Source organism: Mastigoproctus giganteus, chromosome 11 (genome assembly GCF_048544385.1).
Source record: "Mastigoproctus giganteus isolate SK-2022 chromosome 11, ASM4854438v1, whole genome shotgun sequence".
NCBI lineage: Eukaryota > Metazoa > Arthropoda > Arachnida > Uropygi > Thelyphonidae > Mastigoproctus > Mastigoproctus giganteus.
Window position 1 is genome coordinate 125334275 of NC_143585.1, and position 24607 is coordinate 125358881.

The 24607-nt window shown below is 38.7% G+C and overlaps 1 protein-coding gene across 1 annotated transcript in view; it reads right to left on the reverse strand.

Annotated features, from left to right (window-relative positions):
- Nucleotides 1-24607, reverse strand: part of Rrp5 (Ribosomal RNA Processing 5) — a 615569-nt gene that overhangs the window by 511701 nt on the left and 79261 nt on the right. The window contains exon 7 of the mRNA XM_090384558.1: nucleotides 5797-5862. Coding sequence (XP_090240684.1) covers nucleotides 5797-5862 — 66 coding nt within the window. The remainder of the gene's footprint in view (nucleotides 1-5796; nucleotides 5863-24607) is intronic.

Genomic DNA, 24607 nt, shown 5'->3' on the forward strand with positions numbered 1-24607 from the left:
GAGTAATAATGAGGTCAAGAATATTCACACCCCTAGCATTATCTCTGAACATGCTGGTACAAATAGTAATCATCTAGTTTATTTAGAAAAATTTTTCCCCAAGGTAAGTGTCCCTCTCACTTATTTCAATCAATCTGGGGCAGATTGAAGTAACCTATAATAAGGCTTTTGCACTTGCTTGCCCACTCCATTTTCATGTAAAGACTCTCATCATACTCTTCACAATCTTCTGGTTTGTAGATTATTCTCACTCTCGTTATACCTTTGCTTCCTTCTACTCACACCACCACACACATTCTATGCTGGAAGATGTAATGTCAGACTCAACGTTGATACAATGTCAAAGCTCTTTTTGCAATCAGACTGCTTTTGATAAGAAGCATGACACCACCACCACCACCCTTTCTATCTTCCCTAAATAAATTATACATAGCAAAGTGGAATTCGTTGTCCCTAATTTCTAGGAGATACCACATTTCTCTTAGTTCTATTAGGTCAGCAGGAGTTCAAATTCAGTGATTTTATTGACAATGCTCCTGACATTACTGTAGACATAGTTAAGACTAAATATTCTTCTATAGTTTACAACCCTGACAGAGACCCTGAAGTTATTTAGGCTTCTTTCCTTATCGTTCTCATTCTGCTCATCTGAAACACTGCTATCCTCAGAACATCTTGCTAACATCGATTGTTGTGGCAACAAAGAAGAAAACTTGAGGTGAGTGAAAGCATTAATTTGACTTATATTATCAGATAAATGCAGATTATATTACCTCCCCCCCCCAGCAAGCAGTCTTCATGAACCCTTAAGGTATCCTCAATGATACTGGCAAAACATCTTGCACACCTTTGTTCAAATGAATACCATCTCTACAAAACCGATTCCTTCTACGTACAAGTGTGGACAATCCTGATAAAAATCCCACCCCAGAGCCGTGCAGATTCAGTCAACTTGAGTTAATCCACAAGGCTTTCAGCATACAATCCCACCTATGTCTAGGCAGAATTGCAGATACATACACATTCTGACCTAAGTTGGAGCATTTTTTCAGTACAGTCCTATATTTATCGAATAAATGGTCAGATCATGTTCATTCAATATCAGTAGTCCTTGCACGAATAATAATGATCTCTTTATTACAAAAAATATTACTTGTTTCAGTGACAATAGTCTCCATATAAAACCAGATCACCTTCAACATGAGCCGTATGCACTTGACTATTCTTATCTGGGACCCAAATCAGGAGTGCATCGATTGACAGGTCATGAGATGCTAGTGTCCCCGAGGAGCTCCCAGTTACACTTGTTTCTACAGCAAGCAATCGTTTCTTCAGTGGCTCAAATTCTTCTCGTATGTGTGTAGTATGGGTGTTTAATGATGCACAAGCTACTGTGGCTATAGTGCGCCTATTCATAGGAATGTTAAAAAATAATTAATATAAAGCCAGCTCAATTTCATTTCAGCTCAGAAATGAAAGGGATTATGAGAGGGATTCTGCATTGCACTAATTGTGCTGAGAGAGTCGGTGTAAACTAAATATTTTGCAGATGAAGAGTCAAAATTTCTAGGGCTAATTGTATTGCATATAGTTCTGCTGAAAAGCTGCTGTATTCAGGTGGAAGAGAAGCTGATATGATAGCAGAGGGAAACATGGCTGCTGCTCCAGCAGTTGAATAAGATTTGGAACCATCCATATATATCGGTAGGAAGTCAGCATACTTTTGAATATGGCTAGCATGGAGTTGTTGCACATTTAGAGTCAGTAGACAGTTCTTTCCCCATTCAAGAAAATATGTATCACACATCAGTTGAGGAAAGGGGGGGTCCACAGTGGATCAGAGTAATTTTTTACCTGTTGCCTATTGTGAAGAGGAACATTCCAATTCTGTGTTATATCGAGGAGCCATAGGCCTGCTGGCCATATATTCTTCTCGTAATGAACCAAGTTCTGATTTGAGATTAGTACAATCCTTACATCAGATGCAAAGAAAAGAATGGTCAGTGAGCTAGGTTTGTCCACTAGATGAACCTTAGAAAACAAGCCACAGGTTACACAAATGGCAAACTCGTGACTCACACTGGAACTGCCCACAGGCATTTCCATATGGGTCACGATATCCTTGGACTTCATACTGTAAGTGGATCTTGTAGCAACCATTATTAAAGAAAAATTTGAATTTTTGAAAGATTACAAAATTTAAATTTACAATATATTACAGAATTTAAATAAATCAGTGAAACTTCATGTTGCAGGAAGCTGTTCTTTTTTGCCCTTTGAGGGCAAAAAATGTATGTTTCCAACCTAATTAAATGGTACAAAGTGGACCTGTTCTTTTGGATGCTGCACTGCACTCTGGAAAGGAATGCCATTTGCCTCCAGGTATCACAAAAGACAGGCATTCCCTCCAGGATTTTGCACAAATAATTAGTGACAGGACAGAAGTAAGTTCGGACTTGAGGATCTTTTCCTTGCTTAGGTAAGGCAAGGATGACTGCCTTATGACACAAATGTTGAAACTTCTCCTCTAGAAAGATTCCATTACACAAAATGAGCAGGTCGTCCAGGGATTTTGCTGACAAATGCTTTATCATTTCATAATGTATGAGATCTGGTCAAAGAGCCCTTGCCTTGGTAAGCATTAGAGTTCATTTTGACTCTTCTGTGGTAAAAACCCATTTGTGAGAATGGATGAAAGTCCTTATATTAATAGTTAATTGCTTGCTTTTCATTTTTCTCTGTTAGGAACAGGAACTCTGAGGAGGTAAGAAAACACAGAACAGATAGTAGAAAAAAATCTTCCCAAAGCACTGGCTATTGCAACTGCATTTGCAATAACACATATATTATGCTCCAGGACCGATAAAGGGCATAACGTGTATTTTCCTTTATTTTAAGGATTTTTTTGCAGAGAACCTTAGTGCTGGTCAACTGAGTGAGAATGGATGTAAAGCAGCTACACAATTCCTTTTGGCTTTGGTGGCAAATACAGCATGCATTAGCATGTGCACATTTCAAGATGTAGTTGGATATCTTCCAAATATTCCCAAGCTTTGTTTTGAGCCTTTTTGGATGCTGAGCATCTGCGCCCCATCAAAGTTTGGGAAATGGAAACCAAGTAAATGTTTTGGGAATTGTAATTGCAACTCTTTATGCCACTGCATCAAAGACAGACTCTTGACAGACAGCAGTAATGTTAAACTCTGCCAGATGTTATAAGCCATTTCAGTCACCCTGTTCAATAAGTGGTCTCAGTTTCAATCTCAACGATACCCTTTCCATAAAAAAAGTACTTATGGTCTGCCAAACTGTAAGTACTTTTTTTTCTGACAGAATCCCAATTATCAGTTGATTCAACCACTGCTGATCTCAGTTGTCCTAATTAATTGCTGTAAGATTTCTTTTTGCTTCAAAGGTGGTACTTGTGCGTATATCTGCTCTGTACTTCCTGTCAGAGCCTCAGTAGTTTGGAATCTCACCTTTTCTATCTCTGGCTTGAAATCTCTCTCTCTCTCTCTCTCTCTCTCTCTCTCTCTCTCTCTCTCTCTCTATCACATTCTGTCAAATTCATCTGTTGCCTCGATCATTTTCCCAACTCCACTGATCACTTGGAATAGTAGTAGTAGAGGCATGTGATGCAAGAAAGCAAGCTTATGTAGCATCAGCCAAAAAAAAAAAAAAAAAACATTTCACATATCCATTCCCTCTAAAAGTTTGTCTAGTTTATTAGCTATCAAGTTCCACCACTTTGACTTCCTCTACTTGAAAACTTTACTTTCTCCAGTCCAACCCCAGGGGCTCACAACTGGTGAGTATGGGCTTGGCAAACCCAGGGTCCTGAGCAAGATATCATCATTCTTCTCTTTCTTGGTGATTCCCTTCTACTTCTGTACTTCTGATTCTCTCTCTCTCTCATGCACCATATGGCTAATAATAACTTTGCTAACAATGACGTAACTTTCCTTGGTGATTTTAATGTTGACAACTCCAGCTGGCTTTAATTTTCTAGTCACACAGACCCATCTGTTCGAGATGCAGAGGCTTTTGCAATTACTGATAGCCTCACACAGATTGTTCATTTGTCTACCAGAATACCAGACAATTCTATACCAGATAACCACGTAGCCAACGCTCTTGATATTTTTCTTACAAACAACCATTCTAAGTACACGGTCAAGGTGATTTCTAGGTCCCCCCCCCTTTCTTTCATTTCTTTCTTTTCAAGAAAATAATTGATGTTGAGGTAAAGGCAGTACCAGATAATTCTGTAACACATTCTTATATTAGTGGGGGAGCATTAGGGTAAAGATATAGGCATGATAGCAGATTGGACTTTCTGTGCAGGTTTTATTGATCTTAGCAAAGTAGTGTGCAATGGCAGTAAATGACTCTTTAGGTGGGATAGTCGTTTCTGTTCGAGTTTCAATAGAATATCTTCCTGCTACCTTCTGAATATGTTCGAGGTTTATTTGTATTTAGAGGTTTCATGCTCGTAAGTATGCAGAGTGTTCTCCTTAGCAGTTAATATAGGTGGGTTTTGAAGCTGAATGCAATGCTGTTTTGTGGTCCTTTGCCCCATATCGAGCACATGCAAGGGCATCATGACCCGCCAATTGTGAGTGTTTATATTTCTGACACTTAAAGCACCTTAAAGGGTTTGGTACAAATGGACATGCTAAGACAGTTAGCTTTGATTGATTAGGAGATGCCAGTGAATTAAAGGTAAGGATGAGGTTTCTAGTAGGTATATGAGATTCCTATCCTTATGTACAAATATCATTTTGTATTTGTCTCTCCATGGCTTTTTTAGTTATGAACCGATATCTGCCTCCTACACTTCTAGCAGATCCCATTCCAAGATTATGCCTTAGGATGAGTTCAGCCTCTTGTGGGCCGTTACTATAATCAGTATTCCTCAAATAGATATTACTCAGAGGAGCTGTTCTGAGTGCTTGTTACTTTTGGTTTCAACAAGGATATCAACAGAATGAAGCCATTTGACCAATTTGAGTGAGCCTGCTTGTCCTGCCAAGCCTTTTTGGATGAAGAAAGGCAATTTTTTTACTATGGGCTTATCACTTGGTGGAATGTACATCAGGTATCAAGATGTTGGACCTGATCTCTCTTCAGCTTTGAGTCATTTTGCTGAAGTAAAATTTTCTATGTCATTGGCATAATTCTTTTATTCCATGTTCTCTGGAATTCATAGTTTCAAGATTATGGTATATCTGCTATAAAGTTTTAACAAGTGAAGAATTAGCCTGAACAAGTGAAGAATTATGAAGTGAAAGGAGAAAAAATTAATACAAAAAATCTAAGAATGCAAAGGACAGATTTAGGGGAAAAAAATTACAAAATAAGCAAAACAATGAAGTACACTGTACTGAATTACCAAGACTACACGATATAATTAGCCAGGCTCCAAAACCATTAGAGCCCTGTGTTATACTAAAGCACTAAAATTTCTCTTAAAATCAGTCAAAAAGTTTACAAAAAAAAGCCAGAATAAGATGTTCATGGAGCATTTAGCAGCTATTATGGGTGTTCAGTATAATCTAAAAGAGTACTGTAAAAATAGAAAAAATAACTAAAATAAAAATTATAATGAAACCAAATATTTATAAATAATGTGATAAAAATGCCATCTATTCAGATTTTCTTGTAGATGAAAGCCAATATGCTATACTGCTGACATGAGAAATTAATTAAAACTGAAAAAAAAAAAAAAAAAGAAAAAAGAAAAATAAAAAAGATTAATAAAATTTTATATTAAAAAACTGAGGCAAGAGATCTTACCTCCTCTACTATACCCTTTGCAACCAAACCAGGCTGAATACTAAGCAGGCTAAGAGTGTCCACTTGCTGAAAGAATATGAAAAATATTTTAAAATTACAAAAGTATTAAAATAATCCAAAGCCAAGAATAAAGAAAAGAGAAAGGTAATTCATATAATCATATTAATACACCAAGGGAAGAAACACAATAAAAATTTCAATAAAGGTTTGATTTATATCTGTTCCAGTAGTACAGATACAAACAATTTCTTTCAAAAAAGAATGTTCCACTAATAGCAGAACATTAATCAAGGGCAATATTTCTCAAGTGGGAGTCCGTAATCCGTGTTTTATGGTCCATATTTAAAGTTATAATTAAAAGGAAATCCAGCTATTATATTTGAAGGTGTCAACTGCGAGTGGACATGATAATTTCAAAATTTCTGATACATCGTAAATGATCTATATAATACTGATGTAAATACACCATAGTTTACCCATAATTTTAACTACAAAAGTAGTGTAACGGCATCGTTTGATTATATCTCATATTGTGGCTACCTTCACAACGAGATACCAGGTATTGCACTACTTCGAATAAATAATGCTTTTCTAGTAGAGGAGACTACTATTATTTATTCTCAGTGGGCACTACCACCCAGACACATTTCGGAGCTTGTTGGCTCACTCATCGGTGGGCAAGCAGGTACCCTGATAATACAGACATACCATCATGGTTGTGAAGTTAATTCCACAATATGAGAGATGCCAAATGGTGAAGATAATGATAATATTTTAAAGACTAAATGCACAAGGCATAATGTTATGAGTTCAGATTAACAATATAATATTGGTGTAAATACATCATAGATTTACCCATAAATTTAACTACATAAGTAGTGTAATGGCATCGTTTGATTACACTACTTATGTAGTTAAATTTATGGGTATAACTATGGTGTATTTACACCAATATTATATAGTTAATCTCAACCCATAACATATTATGCCTGGTGCATTCGGTCTTTTAAAATACAGGTGACCCCCACTTAACTGATAATTTGTTCCCGAAAAACAAAGCGCTAAGCGAGCACCGCATTCTCATAATGTAACATATGTATTTGTGAGTCGCGTCTATGCCATAGGATATTTTCTAATCAATAATAAATGGTAGCGAAATGACGCACAAATGTCGGTCAAAAAATTTGATATTAAAAATTTGTACATAAATATTCTCCATTACATATGCATATAATTATGTGGTAAGTAACTACATTACATATCAAAATTAAACTTAAAATGCCAATTAAAATCATGAATTTATTAATCCGATGGCCCTGGGCTGTTGAGTTTTCGTAACTTTGGTCGATTTTGAGTTGTACTTGGGCCGTCTTCCTAGTAAACTAAAAGGGGTTTTACTTTAAAATCTCAGCAGCGTTACCACCCACCCAACAATAAAGCCAACCAATCCTTCGCCGCTTTGAAGCATGGCATGTTTTTGTTCTTCTTTCGATATGAAACTTCTTTTAGACATTCGTTTCCAAAAAAGTCCTGTTTCGTCTATGTTAAAAACCTGTGGCCACTGTGCCGAAATGGGGCATGAATACGCTACATGTCCCAAAAAGTCTCAACCTCCCACATGTGCCAATTGCAAGGCCCTAAAAGTGCCAGCCAACCATTCGCTCCGTGACAGCAGTTGCCCAGTTTATCTCAAAGCCAGAAGTGCTCAACAATCAAGAATAGAATATGGGGAGTAACAGACCAAACCTAAATACCCACACTGTGAAAATAGCACAACATAACGCTCAGAGGGCCAAGGCTGTTGCTGCACAACTGGTCAAAAAGGCAGATGAAGAGAACTTAGATGTGCTGCTGCTTCAGGAGCCATACACTCATAACAAGGAGGTAAAAGGCTACCCCTTAAGATTTAAAGTGGTCCAGGTTGATGGTGACACACCCTGGGCCGCGATCGTCGTTCGCAATCCCGAACTGACTGTCACCAAAATCACTGATCTGTGTACTAGCCGGGCTGTGTGCGCCCATGTAATTTCACCACTGGGGCAATTCTACTTAGTTTCGATATACTGTCGACCGGGGGAAGATATTCTTCCTGCCACCCGATATCTACAGACCATCCAGCTACAAATGCCAAATGCTAAACTCATTATAGGGGCTGATGTTAACTGCAGGTCCCCAGCCTGGCACAGCCGAACTCAAAATCACAGAGGAAATAGAAATGGCCAACGTCTTGAGGACTACTTGTCTAACAGCAACCTGGTCATTCTAAACAAACCTAACTGCCTGCCAACTTTCTCCAGTACCCTGTGGGAAGCTACAATAGATATCACCTTAGCCTCAAGCTCCATTGCTCAGCACCTTGCTTCCTGGACAGTCCGTGAGGACTGGACCACCTCTGACCACAGGGTACTAACCTTCCAACTACACCGTTCACTAGTCACACAACCAACCAACCGAACTCAACAAAGAAGATATGCCCTGAATAAGGCTGACTGGAACCTTTTTAAGGAGGAATTGACCAGTGCAGCCAGCCGCTTCAATCCTAGCGGCCTCAGCCCAGACCAGCATCAATGTGCAATTACACAGCTCGTCAGTAATGCTGCAAACAAGGCTATCAAAAAGAAGAGATTCACACCTGGTGCTGTCCCCTGGTGGTCACCTGAACTCCAGGCTCTTAGACGCGAAGTCATTTACCGACGAAAACGCTATCAACGTGCAAGAAGAACATGGCCTCCAGAAGAAACAGAGGCTTTACTGCAGCAATATCGAGTGACCAGGAACCAGTATACCACAACAATAAAACAGCGCAAAAGGCGCTCATGGGAAGCCCTGGTAAGCACTGAAGGGAACGCCGATCCCTGGGGGATTGTGTACAAAGTGACCACTAACAAGCTTCCCAGAGGCGAGGTCGTATCAACCACAAAATTACCGAACGGACTGTATACCAGATCGTGGCAAGATACTATCAATAATATTTTAGACGCTACATTTCAGCAGCCTGCTGACCCACACACACCGGAACAGCTCTGCATGGAAAATGAAACATATCACACAACTGCAATTGAAGAACCCTTCACCACAACCGAGCTCAACTTAGCTGCATCTAGAATCAGAAACAAGAAGGCTCCGGGCAGAGACATGCTCGATCCAGAAATCGTCCAGAAGGCCATTGAACTTATTCCCACTACAATACTCAACCTGTTAAACCACTGTCTCCACCAAGGATTCTTCCCCACACAATGGAGGACTGCAATCCTTAGACTTATATTGAAGAATGCAACCAAACCACATGATCTGCCACAATCTTACCGGCCCATTGCACTGCTGCCAGTCTTCAGCAAACTTCTCGAAAGGATGATCTCCCATAGAATAGAAGCCCACTACAATGACGCTGGTCTCTCCTCACCTAAGCAGTACGGTTTCCGGAAAGGACGCTCCACGATTGATGCACTGGAAACAATCATTGAAGCTGCTACCAACTGCAACTCCAAATACTTTCTACTAATCTCCTTTGACTTTGCTGGTGCCTTCGATTCCCTCTGGTGGCCCAGCGTCCTGGGCAGACTCCGAAGAGCGCATGTCCCAGAAAACTTATATAGATGCATCAAGACCTATCTCCAGGACCGGCGAGTTGTCGTGTCTGCTCCCCACTGCAGTGTCTCCAGACCAGTCTTCAGGGGATGCCCTCAGGGATCTGTCCTGGGGCCTCTCCTCTGGAATCTGGTGCTGGATGATTTCCTGAACACCAAACTCAACAATGTACAAACCCAGGCCTAAGCAGATGACCTGGTCATGCTCTTTTCTGCCAATAACAGAACCCAACTAGAAGCAACTGCCAACCAGGCCATCTCCACCCTTCAAGCTTGGGCAGAGCATAACAACCTAAAGATCTCCCCAGAGAAAACCAATTCGATCCTACTAAAAGGCACCCTTGATTTGAGAAGACCACCCCAAATCAAGGTCAATGGTGTTACAGTAAAACTAAAAACAGAGCTTAAATATCTAGGTTTGATCTTAGACAAAAACCTTTCCTTCACTCCTCATCTAGACCAACTCAGGATTAAGATCAGGAAGTATGCTGCCCAAGTCTCAAGAGTTGCCCGGAAGGACTGGGGCTTAAAGAAGAGAACGCTGTCACTCTTCTATAAGGCAGTTTTCATCCCGGTTATCACCTATGCTTCTGGAGTCTGGTACAAGAAGGCCAATACCGTAGTAAACAGATCGCGCCTAGGAACTATCCAGCGCTCTCTTCTCCTTCTGTCCTCGCGTGCTTGTCGCACTGTCAGCACCCATGCGCTACAGGTCCTCACTGGATCTCTTCCACTGGACCTGGAGATTGTTCGTCATGGGTTGCTCTACCAAATAGCCAAAGGAAGAGCAGTTACTTGTGCAGGTTTCACCACTGACCCAGCAAATAATAGAAACGCTGAAAAGATGAGACTTAATGAACATCTAACAGACACCTGGCAAGAAAGATGGCAGACATCAACTAAAGGCGCTGTCACCAAAAGATTCCTCCCTGATGTCAGGGCCTTCTACCCCCTCACACCTGTCTGGTTTTCACCAGGACTCTATGCTACCTACCTCCTCACTGGACATGGCTCCTTCCAGAAAAAACTACATGACTTCAGAATTTCAGACTCACCCCGTTGCCACTGTGGAGAGGATCAGACGTGGGAGCACCTTGCCCACAGCTGTGAAATCTACGAGGACTTCAGGAGGATCCTAATAACAAAACTACGCTTCAACTACCAAAATCAAGAACACCTCACCCTACAGAATGAAGAAACTTACCGAGCTCTGACTCAATTTGCAATGGACTTATTTACCAGGCAGAAAGCACTACCACCACCTTAGTATCCGAATCAATAGGTCATAACAACTATGACTGCCAATTGTTGCTATTCATCATTGAGCCATGAATGCTAATGCCTTGGACCAACTTGCACAAGACTTGACCAGCAGTGCAATCAAAGACAGGGTCCACACATACTTTGACAAATTCCTCATCATTGATTCCTGGACAAACTTTTCTCGACCAGACGTGACACATCTCATCAAGAAGAGGCCTAGCATCGATCCCTGGACTTGACCATTAATCTTGGACTCCCGGTTTTGACCACCCCCACTGTTCGTTCTGATGGACTACTGGACCAGCCTTCAGTCTGGATGCGACAAAGACTCACCAAATGGAGTCCCAATGACGGCACCTGAACTAGACCTTACTGAACATGACCCATCCACCATAGCAGCACTCACACTGCTGGATTTCCAGCAAGTTGTCGGCTCCAACTGACTGGCCGTGCTAGCTGTACCTACCCTGAACTTGCGGGGTATATCTCTCTCTCATTTTTTTTTTTTTTTTTTTTTCTCCCGGCTTTCTTCTGTTTCCTGCCATCCGTTCTTTACTCCCCCCCCCTTATTTTTCTCTTACAGAATGATTTTTTTTTTTTTTTTTTTTATTTATTATTATTATTTTTTATTTTTATTTATTTTTTTTTTGTGGGGAGGTGGTTTTCGTCCACCCGCCACCCCACTCTTCTCTCTGGTGAGGCGTTGGGCATGCCACACTGTCATCAGGGGCCATCTTCCCTATTGGCCCCTTTCTTCTGTTTCCTACCCTCCAGTCTTTTTGCCTTCCTCCCTTACTTTTCTCTTGCACAACGTTTTTTTTTTTTTTTTTTTTTTTAGTTTATATATATATATATATATTTGTGTGTGGGTGTGTGTGTATATATATTTTTATATACACACACACTCATGCCCCCACAGGTCTAAATCTAAAAACATCAAAATTACTGCCCGACCTATTTGGCCCTAGAACAAGTTATCAGCGAACAACCCTACGCTCTGTTAAAATTACAACCGTTGCTCAAGAAACAGCGATCATCTCATTCTTAAATCTGGTCCTAGCCACTGAAATCCCAGGAAAGTAGGTGGCAGGACCCGCCAGAGTACTCTAGCTACAGTGGTACACCCGGTCAGCCTCCCCGTGGCATGGTGTGGTAACGTCGGGTCCCACTAGGGGCTCGGCGGCTAATAGACCGGAGGAACAAAGGGCACAACACAATATACAGCACATGACCCCCACACACTTCAAATTTCTGGCCCCGATACAATGTACACCCGCGGAGATGGGAGAAATCCCAGGAGCCGTTAGACACTAACATACCTTATACCTTATGTTAAAAACTTGTTGAGAAGTTTAACACCACTCTTCAATAATTTTTAGTTCTTTTTTGAAAATTTCTGCTCCTTCTTTACCTGCACTTGTGGCTTCTCCCTGGATTTTAAATCTATCTTACCAGCCCTTACTAGCTTTAAATGGTTCCACATTTTTTTTTTTTTTTTTAAGGTGAGCTTTCTTCAGATCATTATATAGGCTAATCGCTTTCTCTTTAATAATATTTAACTAAACTGAATTGTGCGTTCAATATTATCTTCAATAAAATTATTTAGAAGGCTCTCCATTTCAATTATAACAGCTGGCCTAGTTGCTTGCAGTGGAACAGCCCTTTCCTGCTGCCAAAATTAATTCTTTATTTTTTATAATTGTTATTACAGTTGAATCTACCAGTCCTAAATTATTGCACACATCCACTTGTCGTTGAACAGAATTGATTCGCTTCGAAACGAATAATTTAATTTTCAAATTCAGTATTTTTCTTACCTTAGTAGGCTTCGTACTGCATCCAGACCTTGTTCCTTTTTAATTCTTATCCGCCATTATTAATCTTCAAAAATGTAACTACACTGCATTAATTATGATTCAATGTTTGAGTAAACTGTCCATTACAGACGATGTCTAACACTGTACCGAGTGATGACTAGACTTCAGATAAATGCATATAATGCAAATATTACAAATATACTTGATCATTTTTTAAAATGTTGAATCAGAACTATGTGACAAGTCACCATAGTCTAATTAAATTAGCGTGGGAGAAAATTTTGCAAGTCAGCGTGCTATTCATTTTCAAGCTATCAACTACATCAGATGAAACGTTTTCGTTAAACATGCCAAAAATTCAATCTGTACGCTGATAAAAGAGCGTTATAGTGAGTTGTGACAGCGTTTGAGATATGAGTTATAATATAAGAACAGCGTTATAGCAAATCAATGTAGAGCGAATCGCGTTATAACGAGGGCCTGCTGTATTATCATTATCTTTGCCATCTCATATTGTGGAATTAACTTCGCAACTGTGATGGCATGTCTGCATTATCAGGATGTCTGCCTGCCCACTGATGAGTGAGACAACAAGCTCCAAAACAGGTCTGAGTGGCGGTGCCCACTGAGAATAAATAACAGTAGTCTCCTCTACTAGAAAAGCATTATTTATTCGAAGTAGTGCAATACCTGGTATCTTGCTGTGAAGGTAGCCACAATATGATATATAATCAAATGATTATATATCATATTGATAGTGAGTTGTGACAGCGTTTGAGATATGGGTTATAATATAAGAACAGCGTTATAGAAAATCAATGTAGAGCGAATCGCGTTATAACGAGGGCCTGCTGTATTATCATTATCTTTGCCATCTCATATTGTGGAATTAACTTCGCAACTGTGATGGCATGTCTGCATTATCAGGGTGCCTGCCTGCCCACTGATGAGTGAGGCAACAAGCTCCGAAACAGGTCTGGGTGGTGGTGCCCACTGAGAATAAATAACAGTAGTCTCCTCTACTAGAAAAGCGTTATTTATTCGAAGTAGTGCAATACCTGGTATCTTGCTGTGAAGGTAGCCACAATATGATATATAATCAAATGATGCTGTTACACTACTTATGTAGTTAAATTTATGGGTAAACTATGGTGTATTTAAAGGAAATGTATTTAATATGCAATTAAAGGAAAGAATTGTAATGAAATTATTTTTTTGCAGAACTCAATTACTGAAATAGATAAATGAGAGTTATGATTGCTAGTGCCGAACGGGCTAGCCGGGTGGGTAAAGTGCCTGCCTGGCAACCCAAAGGTCGCGGGTTCGAATCCCGCCTCGGGCTTGGATCAAAGTACTGCAAAAACCTTGAGAGGTGCATTATGGCCACAGAAGCCGATGCGCCAACAACTACCAAAAAAAAAAAAAAAAAATGATTGCTAGTATTAGTAGAAGTTAAGTTTTTTTCTTCAGACTGCACATTTTACAAAACAACAAACTTTGTAAAATAATAAGAGGAGTTTACCTCAATATAGTAAGTAGAACACTTCTGTATGATACTCTCCAGAAATTAAAACAAAAAAATTGAAAACTTACATTACATTACTTACATATTGAGGTAAACTCCTCTTATTATTTTACAAATATTAATATCAACGTAGAATGTATCGAGTATTACAGCTCTGATTCATACTATCTAAAATGATAAACATACTGATTAAAACTTTCTTCTTATGTCCAAATTATTGGCTGTACCAGCATCACCTACTAAGCCATCTAATAAAATGGAGATCAAATATTTTTGTGAAAAAATAAAGGAGGAAGATTGCCTTCCCAACAGCACTGACAGCCAACCACATAGTTATCAAAGTGCTCTTTCTGCTTGAAATGAGGCTTGTGCTGTATTACTGTTCCCATCAAAGAGAAATTTTGCCCAGCTGCTGCAAAATAGTTCATATTTATGAAGCTCCTTAACAGTCAACAACTTGGCATAAAATTTGGGTACATTTATTCAATTAAACTTTCAAAGCCTGAACATGGTAACTTCTGGTGTGCATATTTATAATCAGCATGCCTTCTCATGAAAGTTATCTGCCACACTACACTTGCCATATCCTTTTCATCCCAATTTTGAGGATGAAAAATACACGACAAAATAAGTAATTCTGTTGTGTAAAATCATTGCAAACAGCCAACAATTCTAAACTCCAATGCAGGAATGAATGAAATGCAATTAACAAATCCAGGTTCAATTTGTTCAAGGTTCAAGGATAAAAACACATTAGTTACTTTTTCTTTCATTTGTACATCGAGCTACTTTTTCAATAAGAAAAAAAAAAAGAAAAGAAAAGAAAAAGTAAAAAGTAAAAAGGAAAAACGTAACTAATGTTTTAGCTGTTAATTGTTTTATTTTTGTATCATACTTCCTCTTTTATTTTGGGATAAAAATTGTATCTTATTACAGATAACTCTCGTATAACACTGTAGTTAGGTTCCTATAAATTCTTGTGTAGTGAGAAACCGTGTTATACGGGACTATGAACCAGTACAAAAGGTAGGTTGTTCCAAAAGCTAACAAAAATACAACTTTTTTACAGGAAACTTAATTTTTATTAAAAACAGTAATAACTGAACAGAATGTCTTACAAACTGTGATATATATGTCAGACAATGTAAGTTCGTTTAATTTTCTTCCTAAGTACAATCAAATGAGGACGTTTTCTCTACTGCTAAGTACAATCAAATGAGGACGTTTTCTCTGTTGCAGAGTTTCTTCACCTTTTGAACTTTCTTCTACTTTCTCCTATCTTCTGCTCTCTTTAAAAAATCAGTAATCTGATTTTGTTTGCTTTTGATTGATAGATCTTTGTGAATTGCATAGTATGGAGCTAAGCATTTTTGAAGCTCCCTTTTGAACTTTGTGTTCCTTTCAGTTGAAGGATCTGCATTCAAAAAATAAGATTCTAATTGCTCGACTAAATTTATGCCTTCCCATATGCTTTATAGTGTAAAATTTGGAAATTCAGAATTTTCAACAGTGCTATCATCCTCTGAATTGATTTGGCTTACCTCCGATGCCATTTTCACCAAATCTACTTTGCCAACCTCTTTTTCTACCAGTAATCCTTGAACATCTTCAGTAGTCATATCATCAAAACCTTCCCTTCCTACTGACTTAGCAAGTTCAACTATTTCACAGATTCTGTTTTCTGCTGGTTCGACCATATTTCCTGAATGAACTGACTCTGGCCATACATTTTACTAACATGCATTTCAGTGCCGTAAATAGGCAGGTGCACAGGGCCCAGGAAATATAATAACATTTTAAATTTCGCCGCTGTGCTCTGCTGTGCGGTTCACATGTCGGTGAACTGAGTGCGTTGAGTGGGCCCAGGCAGCCCACTGTGTTATTTAGCAGTTTGGCGATTGGACATTGCGTCGCTCAATCGCTGGACGCCCCCTGCTCACCAACATCTGAATGACTGAATCGCAGGATTGATCGACATGTGTGACGGGAGCGAATGTTTATGTTGTAGTTTATGCTGCTTTTTACCCAACAACCATACTGTTGCTTGAGGGATACAAGGACTAATAGATTAACAGAAGCCACTGGCAGAGGTGAAAGTGATTCTTGCGCTGCTTCTAATGGAATGAGCAGAAGCCTGGAAATCAAGGTTCAGGGTATTTCAGAGATTGCTGGGCATCATTGCGGTACAAGTAAACACATGGGTTGTGTTAGGGTAGCTAAGAATAGGAACAGGTGCATGTATACTTGCGTGTACACCAATGCTAGGAGTTTGGTAAATAAATTTGAGGTGTTGGTCAAAGCATCAAAGGCAGATATTGTTGGGATATCAGAGACGTGGTGTCACACAGATATAAGGAATGTAGAACTGGAATTTGGAGAGTACAATGTCTACAGAAAGGATAGACATGATAGGAAGGGAGGAGGGGGTTATACTATTAGTTAACAAACACATAAAATCCAAAGAAGTGAAGCCAGTCGACATCGCTGGACAGTGCAGTGTTGAGTCAGTTTGGTGTGACATAAGCACTGGGAAATCAAAATTGAGAGTAGGAGTGTGTTATAGGCCTAATAACTCTAATGAGTATAATAAAAAACTGTACAGGGAAATAGAGTGGGCCAGTAAATCAGATTTTATGTGTATGATTGATACTATACTATAATGGCTCATATCTGGTGAGTATGGGTTTGGCACACCCAGGGTCCTGAGCTGGATATCATCATTCTTCTCTTTCTTGGTGATTCCCTTCTACTTCTGACTCTTGTTCTCTCTCTCTCTCTCTCTCTCTCTCTCTCTCTCTCTCTCTCTCAGGGTAATTCAAAAATTTTTTTTTTTGGCTGGTCAGCATAAGCCTCAGGCTTCCTTGCACCTTATGGCTAATAATAATAAGTAAATAATATACTTTGACTGAACTATGTCCAGTATATATATTATGAATAAGTCATTTGAAGAATTAATTTTTCTTGAAGTAGGAGTCAAGAGTTGACTGTTTTTTCTTAAGTTTCCTCTATTGAAGCAGTCCTTGTTAGCAAGAAATCATATTGAGAACACCTCTTTTGCTTTGCTGCTTCGATTCCAGTCAGGGTCATTCTCTGTTAACATGTCCATGGTTTGGAAAATCTTGGCAATTCTACTACTGAGGAATCCTGTGGTAAGGTTTCTCATTGGTGTTTCCTTCTCTGCATCAGGACTGTCATTGTCTTCAATTTCACTCTGTGTGCACTATTTTGCTTCATGAGGTTCATCATTAGTAAGACGCTTACCATGTGATTCCAGTAATTTCTCAACGTTATCAACATTCGTCATTCTCTTTTTTTGTTTACAGAACTAGTGTGAGACTTTCACTGCTCGAGTTTACTGGCTAGTTCAATAATGAATTTGAGGTGTAGGTCGAAACATCAAAGGCAGATATTGTTGGGATATCAGAGACGTGGTGTCACACAGATATAACGAATGCAGAATTGGAATTTGGGGAGTACAATGTGTACAGGAAGGATAGACAGGATAGGAAGGGAGGAGGGGTTATGCTATTAATTAAGAAACACATCAAATCCAACAAAGTGCAGCCAGTCGACATTGCTGGACAGTGCAGTGTTGAGTCAGTTTGGTGTGAAATAAGCACTGGGAAATCAAAATTGAGAGTAGGAGTGTGTTATAGGCCTAATGCCGACCGGGCTAGCCGGGTAGGTAAAGTGCCTGCCTAGCAACCCAAAGGTCGCAGGTTCGATTCCCGCCTCGGGCTGGATATCACGATGGTGCCGAACCAACTGGTTGGTTGGATATCCCGGCCACAATACCAGAAGGAAGAAAGAAAAAACTGGTTTCTTCGTGTATTGATCACATCATACGAAATAAATAAATAAAATAGGCCTAATGACTCTGATGAGTATAATAAAAAACTGTACAGGGAAATAGAGTGGGCCAGTAAATCAGAGAGTCTTATAATGGGGGGATTTTAATTTCCCAGATACTGACTGGAATTTGTGAGGTGGTCACTTACACACTAGCAAGGCTTTTCTGGATTTATTGGATGATTGTTTTCTACGTCAGCATGTTCGGGAGGCAACTAGAGGGAGTAATACTCTTGATCTGATTAACAGTAGTGACTCTTCATGCATCAAGAATCTGCAGATAAAGGAACCACTAGATGGCAGTGATCACAGTGTGCTGAAGTGGGATTTACTCTAAGAGGTAACTACCATCAGGGGTAAAGGGAATGGTCAAATTCAAAATGGGAAGCATCCAAAGAATTTATCTTGGAAGCTACTAGGCTTTACATACCAACTAAGAAATATTGTTCAAGGATTAGGCATAAACGGATATGACATATGGCAGAGAAAAAAAATGCATGGGATACATATAAATTAATGGGTGACATGGAAGCCTATGATAGATATAAGCTGGTCTGTAATCAAGTCACAAAGGAGATTAGTCAGGCAAAGGCAGATTATGAGAAATCTTTGGCAAATGATGCAATGAAAAACAGCAAAAAGTTCTTTACCTATGTAAACTCTAGAAGGAAAGGGATGAATCAGATTTGTCCACTGGATATTGATGGTTCAACCGTTGATGATCCTGCTCAGGTGGCTAACAAACTAAATGAGTATTTTGCATCTACATTCACACATGAGGAATTATTCAGGGAGGGGAATGCCAGGAGTGAATTAAACTCTGGCAGTGAGCTAGATGATTTTGTAATAACTGAGAAGAAAGTGGAGGAGAAATTGTTGAAGATAAACATGAAAAAGGCACCCGGGGTGGATGGGATCTGTCCAGTTATATTAAAGGAGGCAGCAAAGGAAGTAACCAAAGCTTTAGCTATAATTATGAGAGCTTCTTTGGACTCTGGGGAGGTACCCATGGACTGGAGATGTGCAAATGTAACCCTGATTCACAAAGGAGGATCAAAGGGCAACACAAGTAATTATAGAACTGTTAGTTGAACTTCTGTTCCAGGAAAATTAATGGAAGCACTGCAGGATCATCTAGACAAGACTTCAGTTATAGCTCGGACACAGCATGGTTTTGTTAAGGGAAATCCTGCCTGTCCAATTTCATTGTATACTATGATTGGTCACAAAGGAACTGGATGCAGGGAATAACTTTGATATCATATACTTGGATCTTAGAAAGGCTTTTGATACTGTTGCACATGGAAGACTGCTGCACAAATTGGAGCAGTGTGGCACTGGAGGCAAATTGCTGGTGTGGATAAAGGGGTGGCTGAGGGGGAGAAGACAGAGAGTGGTAATCAATGGACACTGCTCGTCGTGGATTAATGTTATTAGTGGAGTCCCTCAGGGCTCAGTGTTGGGTCCATTGTTGTTTTCTGTATTTAAAAATGATACTGATGATGGTATATCAAGCTTAATGTCCAAGTTTCCAGACAATATGAAGGTTGGCAGGGTTGTTAAGGACACTAATGACAGTACGCTGCTGCAACAGGATCTAGAAAAGTTGAGCAGATGGGCTGAGAGGTGGCAAATGAAGTTTAACATTGATAAATGTAAAGTACTACATATGGGAAGCAGTAACCCCAGAGTAACGTATCAACTCTGTGGTACTACACTGACAGTGGTAGACAACGAAAAGGACCTAGGGGTAATTGTATAGGCAGATATGAAATTTTCTGAGCATTGCAGACAGTCTGCAAGAGTAGCTCGTGGTGTCTTGTCAATGATATATAGGAATTTTTCTAGCAGGGATAAGGAGGTGATTATCCCCTTGTATAAGGCAATGGTCAGGCCACACCTTGAGTACTGTATACAGGTCTGGAGGCCTCATTTTAAGAAGGATGTAGAGCTGTTGGAACGAGTACAGAGAAGGGCAACAAGATTAGTGAATGGAACAAAGGGTTGCTCTTACGAAGAAAGGCTTAAGTTTTGCAAATTACAGTGTCTGGAGACTAGGCACCAGCGAGGTGATCTGATTGAGGTGTATAAAGCCTTGAATGGTTTGAGCATGCTCAATGCTGATAGGAATCTTCCTCTTGCTCAGAATAATCACCTGAGAGGGGATAAATTCAAATTGAGGAAAGACATATGTAGGATAGATGTGCGAAAGTTTGCCTTTAGCCAGCAGATAGTTGGTTGGTGGAACAGACTTCCATCCTTTGTTGTGGAAGTTGAAAGCCTAAATAAACTTAAGGCTGAGCTGGACAGGTATTTGGAAAGAACAGAGGGGTGAAATGGGGCCAATTTTTTTTTTTGGCTGATGCTGCATAAGCTTGCTTTCTTGCATCATATGCCTTTACCTATGCTAAAAATGATAATGCTAACCACAGCTGAAAATATTGTTGATGCTGTTTGTTAACTAGTGTGACTTCAACCTGTGATTCGATAACGAACATATTACTTTGTTTTTGCGTTTATGTGTTATTGTGAAAACAGGTAGACGAGCTTTATTAAATAATAAAAATCTCAAAAATACATTCATATATTTTAAGGTTAAAGTGGCAAATCATCTATTTCAATTTAGTGATGTAGTCTTTTGAAATTTCCTTCAATAATAATTATAATTATTACATTACATTATTTTGCTACAATTCTATATCGGAGTAGATATTATAATTTATTAAATTTATATTGAACATAAATTAAATTAAAAATGAAATACGTATGTGACTGTGAAATGTAATTTATAAGGCATACAAAAACTAAGCTCATAATTATCGTTATTATTAAAGTAAAGATAATGTCGAATGCAAATAATTATAAATAAAAGAACATATTTATATAAAAGATTATCATTGTAATACTTAAGCTCTTAAATTTTCAGATTTGATTTTGAGATTTTTTTTAAATTTTAAATTTAAATTTTTTTATATTTTTACCAATACGCATGCAGTGTGAAAAATATTATTTTTGTTTTTTTCTAGTCCAAAAATGTCCAAGCAACTGTCGGGTGCACAAAAGAGAAAAATAAACAAGTCAAAATTAGAAGAATGCAAATCAATGTCGCAGCAATTTGTTAAATGGCTGAGAAAAGAAACACCAGAAAGCGAAAGGTCGGTGCAAGAGGCAAAATCTAGTACTGCTTCACAAGATGATAATACCATACTACAATTGCACTCTACTACTTCAAAGGACGGTGATACACTGGAAGGTTGTTGTTGTTATTTGGTTTTTAGGAGCATTAGCAACTAAGGCCATATTGTTCCGGGGATATGCGGTGGTTATTTCCTGATCTTTCCACACCCTCCATATTCGGTGGTCACGGGTTCGAACCCCTGTCTAATCAAGAAGCGTTTGCTATGCACTGCTGCTCCTGCCCACCTGGCTACAGAGGCGCCCCATACTGAAAGGCAAAGAGCCTGCGCAAGAGGACAAATCTATTACTGCTTCACAAGCTGATTATACCATACTACAATTGACATCTACCTTTTCAACAGACGATAATATATGGGAAAACAAGGGGCCTGCGCAAGAGGAGAAATCTACTGCTTCACACGATACCGTACTACAATTGCACCCTAATATTTTAAGGGACGATGATACGTCTGAGGAGAAGCCTGCACAGAGTACTGCTTCACAAGTTGATAATATCATACTAAATTTGCATCTACTGTTCCAAGTGACGATGATATTCCAAAAGAAATACTGCTAAATTACAACAATTCACATTCTTGGCGTGCTATTACGAATAAATTAATATATTCCCTTGTCAAACATGGCCCAGATCCAGGTGACGATGTGAACTTTAATACCTTCGAATCAGACAATTCAGGGTGAAAATTTACAAAGGACTGGTTTTTATGTTAAACAAATTAATAGAGAAACAGTCAAAAGAAAATGGATGTTATATTCTATTAATCAAAATGCAATATTTTGTTTTCCTTGCCTACTTTTTGGACACAAATCGCATAATCTTTCAGACTGACAAAAAAGATTCCACGATTGGAGGCATCTTCATCCTGTTATTCCTCAATATGAAAATTCCTCTTGAGCACCGAAACGATTATGTGAAATGGAAAGTGATGGAAAAAGATATAAGATCAGGAAACGCACTCGATGATTATTTAGTTAATTCAATTGACAAGGTAAAAATGATATGAAGTGAATTATTGAAAATAATAGTAGATAGTATTCTATTCTGTGCCAAAAATAAAATTGCTCTTAGAGGTTCGTATGAAATAACTGGTGATCCAAATTGCGGAATTTTTTTAAAATTAATTGAATTTGCTAGCCATTATAATACTGCTTTTAAAAAAAAACGTATTGAAAAACATAAAAAAGGTTCCGTTTCATATTTTTCGCCGATTATTCAAAATGAAATAATAAAATTGATTGGCAGTAAAACTAGAAATGAAATCATATGCAGAATTAAGAAGGCAAAGTACAGTCAGTCCTCGTATAGCACAATAGTTGTGTTCCTAGAAACCCTAGTGCAATGCAAAATCTTGCAATATAAACAACAGGCCCTATGGGAAAAATAGGATTAGGTGCCAACCACACAAGATTGAACACACATTTGTAACGAAAACATTACCAAACACAATAAATAATCGTAATAAAATACGTAAGTATTTTATTACGACTATTACATAATAAAATATTGCTAATGCTTTTGCTTCTATCGTAAGCAAACTTGTTTGTTGTTTGATTTTCTATCAAACAGATGACAGCCATTCCATCTCTTCCAATTCTTTGTGTCTTAATCTAATGGATTTTAATTACACTTTGAGTTGTTCCTGCTATGAAAGTTTTTTATTTTCTCTGCATTCTTTCTAATTCTCGGCGTTGCCTCATTTAGGCCTGTAGCACATGCAATATCACATGGTCTTTCATTTCGCTCAAAGCGTTTCACAATTTCATATTTTTTCTCTATCGACAGAGGCGGACTGGCCATAAGCCTTACCGGGTAATCACACCGGCCTCCGGCACACCGGGGTTTCCCAGGTGCGCCAGAGGCCGGTGTGATTTTGGCCATAAACGCTAGTATGAGGCCACTACAAATTTTCCCGGGTAAGAATTTTTGACCCAGCCCCCCTCTGTTTATCGATATTGCTTTTCTTTTTCTCTCTGAATCTGTAGTGTCTTCACCAGGACGCTTCCTTTTCACACCTTTTAAGTATTTTACTCATTTTTAGGGAATAAAGCCCAATTACAAAATGAGGAGGCACACTTGATACACATAAACAAAGCTGTGCGTGTGTAGCAACTGAATAAACAACACCGTAAAAGGAAGACACACACTATGAACACCTCACTGGCTCACATTTTACTAAAGCACATTTCTGGGGGTTACTACCATAAAACAAAAACAATTTCCAGTTGTGTTCCTGCTAGTGGAATCTGTTATAAACTGGTAGTAAACTCGATCTAATTGCATTTGCGATAATACCGATAGCTGGAATTGTGTGGGTTTTTACGTTATTATGGTGAAATGCGTTTCCCCTTCACTGATATAAAAAATATAAATACATTTTCAGAATCTTCTCTCCATTGCTATCGTATTGCGTTCAGGTGGGATGATTCCGCTTTCGACTGCCATTTCTTGTAAACACAAAGGCGAATCGTGCATAAGCATATTCGGTTCGTGTTATATAAGATATCGTTCCCCTATTTATAAATCGTGTATTATCGAATTCGTGTAGTGTAAACACGTGTTATACAAGGACTGACTGTACTACACAATTTTATTCTATTGCATAATGAGTCAAATGATATGTCGATGTTGACTCTAATGGTAAGGTGACAATCGCAGAAAGCTTCACTGACTTCATTCAATCACATTAAAAAACAGGAGATGGTTTAACAACTAAAATTTTAAATAAACTAGAAACTGATAAACTGGAAATTCGTGAGGCCTGAGGACAAGGATATGACAATGGTGCCAATATGGCTGGCAAATACAAGGGAGTAAGAGCACATATTTTGAAAATTAATGATTTGGCTTTATTTGTACCCTGCACAGATCATAATCTAAATTTAGCTTTAGATGCAGCATAGTGTTCACGCTGCATCTACAACGCCAGAAATTATCACTTTTTTTGGTACTGTGCAGAGATTAATTTTTTCTCATCCTCAACAACATGGTGGGAAATTTTAATGAAGTCTTTAAAATTGTCGCTTAAAAGTTTTTCTGATACCAGGACTTTACAAGAACTACAAGAAACAGGTTTTGAACAAAATTTCCTGGAAGCAAAGAATTTGGCTGAAACAATGGATATAGAGATTGGATTTCCAAATAAACTGAAGAGAAGAGTTAAGAAAATGGAAACAGATGAAGCACTGGATGAAAGAAGCAGCATGACACCCGAAGAATTATTTAAAATGAAAATTTACAGTGTTTTTGACTCTATTGTCTCAAACAGATTGGCGTTATAAGCAACTGAGAACTGTCTGTGACGATTTTTGCTTTCTCTATGGCTCGTCTTTAGAATCGATGAGCACTGCTGATTTACAAAAATCAGCTATAGATCTCGCTATTAAGAATAGCAAAGATTTAAATATGTATGAGCTCATGTGTGAAATTCAAAGCTTTAAGTTTGAAGCCTCGACACTAATACAAAACATTAAAACTGCAACTCCGCTTGATATTCTACAGGCTCTTCATGACTTTGGATTAATTGAGTCACATCCGAATATCAATGTTGCTCTCCGAATATTTCTCACTCTTC